At 47.4% G+C, this 10000-nt stretch overlaps 1 protein-coding gene across 1 annotated transcript in view; it reads left to right on the forward strand.

The window, feature by feature from the left end:
* The window catches only part of LOC125032155 (nucleolysin TIAR-like), an 808116-nt gene extending 800424 nt beyond the window's left edge, over positions 1-7692 (forward strand). The window contains exons 5-6 of the mRNA XM_047623263.1: positions 7226-7301; positions 7519-7692. Of these exons, the coding sequence (XP_047479219.1) occupies positions 7226-7301; positions 7519-7692 (250 nt within the window). The remainder of the gene's footprint in view (positions 1-7225; positions 7302-7518) is intronic.
* The last annotated feature ends 2308 nt before the right edge of the window (positions 7693-10000 follow it).

The following is a 10000-nucleotide window of genomic DNA, read 5'->3' on the forward strand; positions in this document are numbered from 1 at the left end:
GAAGGGAGGATGAGAAGCGATGAGGGGAAGGGAAGGGACATTACGCAAGGCCACAGGGGAAAGGGGCAGGGGAGGTAGCTCATATACCTTTAATGCTGGGATGGTCGAAAGAGGGTGGGTGTTGGATATACACTTTGTACTTCGAAGTAGATTTTGATAGGCTGCTGTAAATAATAGAGCATAACACCAGACCGGGTGTACTATGAATAAAATATATCGATTATTATCTTCGTCCTTTTACCAGCGATCAAGGAGAAACCTGCTAGTGGATGGTTTATATATATTTTTCTCGATATATATATATATATTTTTTTTTTTATAGAAGACAGCCGGGGGACTTTCGGTCTATAATACCGCCATAATGTGACTGCTGCTCCCCTCAAAGTTCCTCTTGTCTCTCTTCTTTTCTTTTCCCTAGGCCTATATCTGTGTTCTGTCCTCATCCCTTTAGGCCTACCCTCTCTCTCTCTCTCTTTTTCTTTCTTTATTTCTTTCTCTTTCTTATTTTATCTTTCTCTCTCTCTTCTCTTTTTTCCCTCTTTTCTCGCTCTTCTATCTCTTCTCTCTTCTCTCTCTCTCTCTCTCTCTCTCTCTCTCTCTCTCTCTCTCTCTCTCTCTCTCTTTCTCAATCTCTGTCTCTTACTCTTTCCCTCCCTCCCTCCCCACTCTCTCTCACTCTCTTTCTCTTTCTCTTTCATTCTCTGCCTCCCCCCAGCCCCAGGACCCAAGTGATCTATCTCTGGCTGTCGCGGTTCTCGTCTAATATAAAAATAAAAGTGTACTGTGTGGCCGCTGTCGGGCGGGTCGGCTGTTTAGTTAGGGGACGGGCAAAGGTGTGTATTTGGTTTAATAACCACGTACGCTTTATTTTTCAGCGTTTTTGCGTCGTTAAGGGCTGGCGAGGAGAGTCTAATTGGGTGCGGTTTGATTCTGGTCGTTTTTCAGTATCATTTTAGAAGTTGTTGTTAGTTTTATTGTCGGTTGATCAGTTCGTTGTACGTTTGGAATTAAGCTTACGCACGCACTTACGCTCTCATGCACGCACTCACACACACACACACACACGCACGCACGCACGCACGCACGCACACACACACACACACACACACACACACACACACACACACACACACACGCGCGCACACCTTGGATTGGATCTATAACCTATTTCGCGCTCTTAGAGCTTGACACCACACTACTTCCAATAGCATAAAAGGAACGCATTTATTCTTTTACCTCGTTCTTTTTCTTTTCTCTTTTAAGAATGCAATCCGACGCACGAACTCCCGTTATTGCTCACGTTGATCTTCGCGTGATTGGCCGTCGACATCAATCACTCGAAATCATGCAAAATTTGTCAAGCGAAAGTAGAAGTAGCGAAAAAAAAAATATTCACATGAAGGAAAGCGGGTATTGTCGGCGATAATGTAAAGAGTATTTCGAAGCCGGTATGTCAACATTCCACAAGCGCTAATGTCTTTTATAGCCTCCGAATGCGTTATAGAGTCCCTTGTGCTAAGGGGCGAGGGGGAGAAGGGGGAGGGGGAGGGACGTCGGAATTGGTAGGGGGCGGGGCAGGGGCAGGGACATCTCGGGTCGTATATGCATTGGTGTTGTTATTTTCGGTATGCGGTTGTCAGCGTATGACCGTGTATGTATGTACGTGCATGCGTGTTTGTGGTTGATACTTGGGAAGGAATGTTGTCGATTTCTGTGGCCTCTACGCGTGCATAGATTCGATTGTGCGCGCATTCCTCCATAAGGGTTTGGCATTCGACTTCAGAAAGGTGGCGCTGTGGTGTGTGTATTATTAAATGCAGGCATACTTGGCCTGAAAACTGACTGGCCAAAAGGAGACTAGAATGCGCATACCAGAGACATGGACGAAATTTACTGTACTAGCCTGCGTGCAACGAAAACAAACAAGATACGAAGAAAAGAAAGTAAATAGATGTAGCCAATCGCCGAGCCAATTTCACACAGCATTCCCAGCCGTCGGTCGACCATAAAGAATAAATAGATGAATAAATAAATAAACGAAGGACATATATAAGAGAGGGCGAGAGTCATTGTTTTGACGGCGATCTCTCCCCCCTTCCCCTTGCCCCCCCTCTCCCCTCTCTCCCTCCGGAGTACCAAGGGGCCTAGGACCTTCTGCTCTTATTGTTATGATGGTCCGCGATGAAGATGGAGGTGGTCAGCTGATACGAATCGGGGAGACGAGGGTGGAAGGGGGGGAGGGGAGGGGGGACACGGGGAGGGAGAGTATTATATGGGACGGAAGGGAAGGGGGAGAGGGGGAGGGGAAGATTTTAAGGGGTCTGAGGGGATGGGGAGAGAAAAGGAGGAGGGAAGGTAGGAGATAAAAGGGGAGGAGGGGAGGTAAGGGAGGGAAGGGAGGGGGAGGGAAGGTAAGAGAGGGAACGGGAGAGGGAAGGGAGGGGGAGGGAAGGAAGGGGATTGGAGAGGGGAAGGGAGGTGGAAGTTGTAAGGGGGCACTGAATAGGTTGTGATTTGAGGAAAAAATATGGTGATGGGGGGGAGGGGGGTATGTATGAGTGCTACAATATTAAAGGGAAGATCTGGAAGGAAATGTAGTTTGAAGACGAGAGAAAAGAGGGAGGGAAAAAGTGAGAGAAAATAGATCAGAGGAAATCACTATTCCGTGTTTGATATTTATTCGATCGATCTACTTGCCAAAGATAAGTAAACAACTCTTTTTTTCCTCTCTTTCTTCTTCCTTTTTACCTGGAGGATTTCTGCTTTGGTTATTACTTAATCATAGCTCTCCAGAGGCGTCCACGTGTGCTACTGTTACCGGCGAGGCTGTTAGCGCCCCACTTGGCCCCCGCTAAAGTAGCATTCTATATTCATGGGCAGAGCGTCCGTCAAATGTCGTGGCGTATCGTTGGAGTTAATCTATAAGGGGGTAGGCCAGACCCACCGGGCATCCCTTCCCCCCCCTCATCATCCCCTCTCTCTCCTCTCCCCCCTTCTCCCTCTCCCCCACCTTATACTCCCCAACATGTAATATTTTGAGCCTCATAAAATCAAAATGTGGGTCTTTATTATACATGTCTTTCATCCTCCTCCTCCTCCTCCTCCCCCTCTTCTCTCCTCTTCCCTCCCTTGTGCCTGCCGGGTTGCCGAGGGAGGCTGGGGAAATACGGCGGGGGAGACCGGGGAATTTCGAACCGTTTGGTCGCGTGAGGCTCGGGAGATATACCCGGTGGCTCAGAAGAGTGATGGTAAGCTGGTGGCAGGGAAGATTGATGTTGGAAGGTGGTGGCAGGGTAGGCTACGCTCGGGTGCAGGGGAAGGAAGGGAAGGGGGGCAGCGCTGGGCAGGGGATGGTGAGGGGGAGGGGGCAGGGAGGGGGTGAATGCAGGAGAATCATGACCTGAAACAATGAAAAAAAGAAAAGTATATAGAGATAACCCCATAGGTAGATAGATAGATATCTAACAGATAGATAGATTGATATATAGGTAGGTAGATGAGAGATAGATAAAGATAGACAAACAGATATATGCGCATAGGTAGAATGACAAATAGGTCCACACGCATTCACATTTATCCTCATCTGTCAGGGAAGAACGATAGAAAGAGAGAGAGAGAGAGATCGTCGAGGAAGAGACAAGTGGGAAGATGTGAAAAGTTATTGCAGGAGGCGGCGATGGCGGAGCAGGAGGCAACGGAAGAGATTAAAAGGTTCGGGGGATGGGAAAAAATGGGCAGTTGAGTGGCAGATGGGCGGTTTTATAGGGTAATTATAGAGGCTGTTGGAACGGGAAGTCAAACACTGGTGGTTTTACAGTAGGGGAAGGTTTAACACTGATGGGAGGGAAGTGGAAGTGGCGATTTAATCTTTGTAGGGATGTTTGTAGGTTTAACGAAGCTGGGAGTATAGGCGGGAGGTGAGCCGCGGTCGCTCACTAAACGGTGGGCGCGGGCGGTGGGCGCGGGCGGTGGGCGCGGGCGGTGGGCGCTGGGCCGTTCTCGAGACTTAACATAGCGTGTAGGACTATTGCTTTTCTCTGGTTTTTTTTGTTTTTGTTTTTGTTGGTGTTGTTATAAGCTCCAATTGTTTGTGATTGTCATATTTTTGGGGATAAGCGGAGTGATTCTAAAGTGGGAATATTAGTGTTTTATGATGTTTTATTAAGATGAGTTCAGCAAGGGTTAAGAGATTAGGCACTGTGTGCGTGTGTCCCCTCTCGTTTATTGAAATAGGAGAGGGTCTAATTCATTTCATATTTGTCAAGTGTGCGTGTATTTACGTGTGGGGGAAAGGGTGCGCGCATTGGTAGTTCATATATGTATGTCTGTATGTATATATGTATGTATGTATGTATGTATGTATGTGTGTGTGTGTGTGTATAAGTTGCCCCGCAAGTGATCCTGGATCCTGAGTCCGAAGAAAGGACCTTTAAAATAAAGTGAAAAAGAAAGCAGAAAAAAAACGTCTGTCCGAACACACACAAACCCAAATGAATAAATAAACCATAAGATATCTCACAAGGAGACTTCTACACGCACCTTATTCACCCGAAACCCCAACCCTCTCCCCCTCAGCCCCCCCCCCCCCACTACTCGCCCCCCAAAAAAGAAACACTCCCATCTCCCCCATCAGAGAAATCGTTAAGGAAATAAAACGTTACAAAATAAAAATAAAATTCTAGAAAAAAAAAAATTATAAAAAACAGAGCATTAAAAACGTAAAAAAAAAAAAAAAAAAAAAACACAGAACATTAAAAAACGTAAAAAAATAACTCAGAAAAATTATAAAAACGAACTCCAACCCCAGCGACCGCCCACGCCACGGCCGACGTAGATCCGGAGCGACGACGTCCTCCGCCCTCCTGCTCCTCCTCCTCCTCCGCCTCCTCCTGGCGCGGGAGGCGAGATGCGGAGGCCCGAGCGCCGGATTGCCGACCCGGCTCCATCCACACGTGGAATTGGGTGGCGTTGGCCCGGTTTAAGGTCGATTTTGTTCGTGTGGCGGGGCTGTGGGTTTGTTTTTGTTTTTTTTGTGGTGGTGTGGTAGTGTGGTTGGATGTTTGGTTGATTAGTTGGTTGTAGGAGTGTGCTTTGGGGGTTAGAGAGAGTTTGAAGTGTTTCTTTCCTTGTGTCTCTATCTAACCATCTATCTGTCTGTCTATCTACATCTCTTTCTATATATCTATCTATCTATCTATATATATATATATATATATATAGATAAAGTTATTTGGATAGGTAGACGGATAGACTGATATACGAACTTAACTGCACAGTATCCATTGGTATGCGAGCAGAAACACGTAGCCAGCCGTATCCACAGCACATAGATACATACACACAAATGCATGCATCCTCACGCGCGCGCCCTCAACCACAAGCGCGCACTCACGTATGAGGTATGGAAGGAAATGCAGGTATTTATATGCGCCGGGAACGGGGGGTGATAAATATCCGCGGCGATCTTGTATTCAAATGCAGCACGTAACGCCCAGCCGGAATGGAATCCGATAGTCTCAGTCGGTGGTTCTTGATCCCATTCCGGGCTTGTCTTTGGTTATATTTAAACGGGACTATCGACGCAAATCTCGCTGCGTTTACTACTATCAGTAAATAGCGCGGGGGGCATAATCCGTGCCGCGGTTCGGCTTCGCGTAATAGTAAAGATAAGGGGCGGTGGGGGTGGGAGTCTCATTAAGCACTCGGGCTTTTGTGTAAAAAGAGGGAAAGAGGAATAAACAAAAGTCGCTCCGTGATCGAGGCCGGCGTGGGAAAGAGGGGGGAGGGGAGGGGGAGGGATAGAGAAAGAGAGAGAGAGAGAAGGAAGTAACAAAGGTAAGGGAGAGAGAGAGAGAGAGAGAGAGAGAGAGAGAGAGAGAGAGAGAGAGAGAGAGAGAGAGAGAGAGAGAGCGAGAGAGCGAGAGAGCGAGAGAGCAGGAAGGACGAAGGGAGGGACTGAGAGAGCGAGAGGGGGAGAGGGAGGAGGTGATCGTCGAGGGTAAAACTGCGTGAAGCCAAACACTGCTTCATTCTAATTCCATTTGTGGGTGACATTCCAGGCTTCATGCGCCAGTAAGTATTTCATCAATCGGCGTGTGTCGGGATAGAGGGAGGGATTAAAGATAGGAATAGGATACGGGTAGGATAGGGCGAGGGAGGGGTGGCTGGAGGGGGCCTTAGAGACTTCGGGGAGGGAGAGAGGGAGGAAAGAGAGGATGGAAGAAAGAAAGAAAGAAAGAAAGAAAGAAAGAAAGAAAGAAAGAAAGAAAGCTGGCAACATTGTACCTCTCTCTCTTCTCGTCCTTTCGTTTCTCTTTTCTCTCTCTTCTCGCTTCTTTCTTCTCTCTTTTATCTCGTTCACTGCCCCCTCTCCGCCTCTCTCTCTCTCTCTCTCTCTCTCTCTCTCTCTCTCCCTCCCTCCCTCCCTCCCTCCCTCCCTCCCTCCCTCCCTCCCTCCCTCCCTCCCTCCCTCCCTCCTTCCCTCCCTTCCCTCTTCCCTTTCCCTTTCCCTTTCCCTTTCCCTCACCCTTCCCCTCCCTTCCTCTCTCTCCCTCCCTCTCTCTCCCTCCCTCCCTCCTTCTTTCTCTTGCTCGCTCGCTTTGGTAGCCTATTGCCAATACAATGCCTGGCTGGTACTGAAAGAGAATATTGATGCGGGATTATAATATTAAAATGCCTGTTATTGAACCAGGTTTGATTTCGCTCTTTCTCTTTCATTTCCTTGTCTACCTAAGTCCACTGGGAAATAGAGAAGTAATAGTGTATTTCCTTTATATCTAAATGCACCCGATAAGGTTGTTTTTCCTATTCCATTTTATGTTATTTTTATCATGACTGTCATCACAATTATATCCTATAATCACTCTTTGTCATCACCATATCTAACGGGTAAACACATCATTAATTCCCTTCCTCTATTTTTTATCAAGACTTATCAAACGTCAAATTCTTTTCTTGCATCGGCTGTATACATTCTTGGTTAATCTTTATGGGGGAGGCAAATAACATCCAAAATTTAATTATCCAGCTCTAACACAAGCGACATCGAGATCCCCTCTTTTCACCCTCCCTGCTCACCATCCTTCACCATTTCTCACCATCCTTCGGGAGAACATCATTTTATTCATCACTAATTCCCTTACACAGCTTCTATTTCCGGGCATTAAGAGCCTAGGAAACGCCCACGAGGATTAGCAGTATTGACCCTTATTCTTTCTTTCCACAGAGACTGTCGTGTGGTTCGCGACCCACACACCCTCAAGTCCAAGGGTTACGGATTCGTTTCCTTCGTTAAAAAAGCGGTGAGTGTTATGTAATTATTCGTTTCTGTTATTGTAAAAAAAAGGAAGTTCGAGAAATCAAGATTTATTTTTTTCACCGGATTTCCTTTCAATGTTTTGTTTTATTGTTGTTATTATTGTTAATACTACTATTAGCAGTAGTAGTAGTACTTCGTAAGAGGCGTTCTTTGCCCCTGCTTGCCATTGTGACCTCGGCTCCTGTGGCAACGAGGCAAAGGTGTGCTTCGTGTCCATCCTTCAGTTCAGATATAGGGTCACGTCCGGAGGCCCTCGGAGACTGTGGGTCCACGTGTTTGGTTTCAGTCACGTCGCGTCGGAGATCTTCCTCGCCTCTTTACCTCCTGCGATTCATCTCGTCCGGCAGATGATACAGATTATGCAGATAACATAGGTCCCTTCACAATGCTTTCCTTTGAATAGTAATGTCTGTTAAGTTAATCCTTGCTCTCATCTACATGGATACGCAAGTCTGTATCGTGATCTTTTGTTGATATAATATAGCATCATTAGTTTGATTTAGCTTTAGATGCGATGTATTAACAGACCGTTAAATATAATGGTTATTGCAAATAAAGTGAAGGAAATAGTGCAGTGATACTTTAGGCCGTTAAATCAAGGCCTGTTAGATGGAACCTCATGTGTATTCTTTGTTACCGCAGTTTGTTTTGGGAAAACTGGGAGATTTATCTGTTTCAATTTCCTCAACCTAAATCAAACAAGGGTTAAGAAAATGTTGTAATTTTTCCTTCCTAATCCGCGAGTTGTTTGAAAGCAATTTACTGTTAACGCTGTTTTATAACGTCACTCCCTTTTTTTTTATACTGATACCAGAAGGAAGGAGAATTGGTAAAGCTTTACATTGGTCGTTGAGTTTTTCGTGAGTTTGAGCTGGCTTGTCAAACCCCGCGGCTTGGCTTGGAGGGCCCCTTCGGTGTTGCCCCCAAGCCGTGGACCACGATCAGCTGGGTAATCGCCTGCTCCTGGTGGCCTGTGCTGCGCGTAAATTGGCATTGGGGCCCGTACAGTATTTGTTTTTTGGATGAAATTAGGTGGTAGAAAAAAAAATGTGTTTATGGCGCGTGCTTATGATCAGGGTTGATTATTAATAGTGCCATGGCTGTGTGGATGATTATTATTTTGATGAGTAACGTTTATTTATGCACACATACTGAATTCATACGGTCGTCCCTTACCCCCCACCCCTATTCTCTCACGTCCCTGACCCCCCCCCCCAACTCCCGCTGTGAGGTTATACACCTGACTCTCCCCTTAACCCCCCACCCCACCCCCACCAGTGATGCCATAAACATAGTCATTACAGGTAACCCCTATAGAGCGGTATTGCATCATTTCCTGCAGTTATCGTACATCATAGAGCTGGCCCCCATAGCGTGAGCTTGTTTCCCCCCCGCAAACACGTACGTTGCTCTCGGGGTGTGCTTTGCCGTGCCCGTTGCCTGTCCGTGAATCGCTGTCCGTAGGGTGTGTCCCCTTGCTGCCCGATGTCGTCACTTTCGATGCTGGAGATAGACGGGAAGGGAGATAACAGTGAGGGAAGAGCAAGGAGAGATTGGTAATTGATGCTAGAGGTAGGTGGAAAGAAGAGATGAGATATGGGAGGGGGGAGATTAGGACAGACAGTAGCGGGGATAGATGGAGAGACGGGAGGAAGGGAAGGTCAAGAAGAGATAGACAATTGTTGCTGGAGAAAGAGGGGAAGAGAGATAAAAAATGGGGAAGACCAAGAAACATCCAAAGGAAAAGATATTTCACACCAAAATTTTGTAAAACAGACAGACAGAGAGACAGATAGACAGAGACAGAGATAGCAAATGAAGCAGCGAGACGAAGAAGGGATAAAAGGGGGCATAAGGGAGGGGGGAGTGATGCTCGGGAGGGTTGCCTCGTCCTCGTCACCTGCCGCCGCGCCGAAGGTCTCTCCGAGCCGCACCTTTCAGGCCTCACGTTCGGGGATTGGGGCCTATTCAGCCTGGGTCCGCGTCGGCACGGAAGGGCGTGTGGGCAAAGGAGAAGGGAGGAGGAGGAGAAGGAGGAGGAGGGGAAGAGGGAGAAATAGGTAGGTATAGGCTGAGAGTGAGAGATGGAGGGAAAGGGGTGGGGGAGGAGGAGGAGGAGGAGGAGGAGGAGGAGGAGGAGGAGGAGGAGGAGGAGGAGGAGGAGGAGGAGGAGGAGGGGAGAGACAGGACTTAGGGAAGGGGAGGAAAGGGAGTACAAGAATGACAGACAGACAGACAGACAGACAGACAGGCAGAGGGGCCAAGGGAAGCACTCGGAGAAACAGGAAGGAAAATAGGTAGAGATAATGAGAAACAGAAACAGGAACACATCAGAGTAGGGAGAACGAGAATCAGAAACGGGAACAAGAATCGCATAAGAGGACGTTATAAATACGGATGTGTGAATACGTATTTTTTTTTTTTTTTAACGTAGGTAGCGAGCGTGCTTTTGAAATATCAATAAAGCACACTGCACAAGGAAAACTCTCCCTGATGTTGTTTTATGAGTCCGTAATTATTGTCAACATGGGCGCGGGCCGGCCTGTGATTTAGAGAGTGTAGCTTGCGCCGTCTCATAATGGAACAAGTCCAACACAAAGGGGTTGGGGAGGAGGGGGTGGGGTGGGCAGGGGAGGGGTGGAAGGGGGAAGGGGGATGGGAGAAGGGAGGAGGGGAAGGGGT

Source organism: Penaeus chinensis, chromosome 1 (assembly GCF_019202785.1).
Source record: "Penaeus chinensis breed Huanghai No. 1 chromosome 1, ASM1920278v2, whole genome shotgun sequence".
NCBI lineage: Eukaryota > Metazoa > Arthropoda > Malacostraca > Decapoda > Penaeidae > Penaeus > Penaeus chinensis.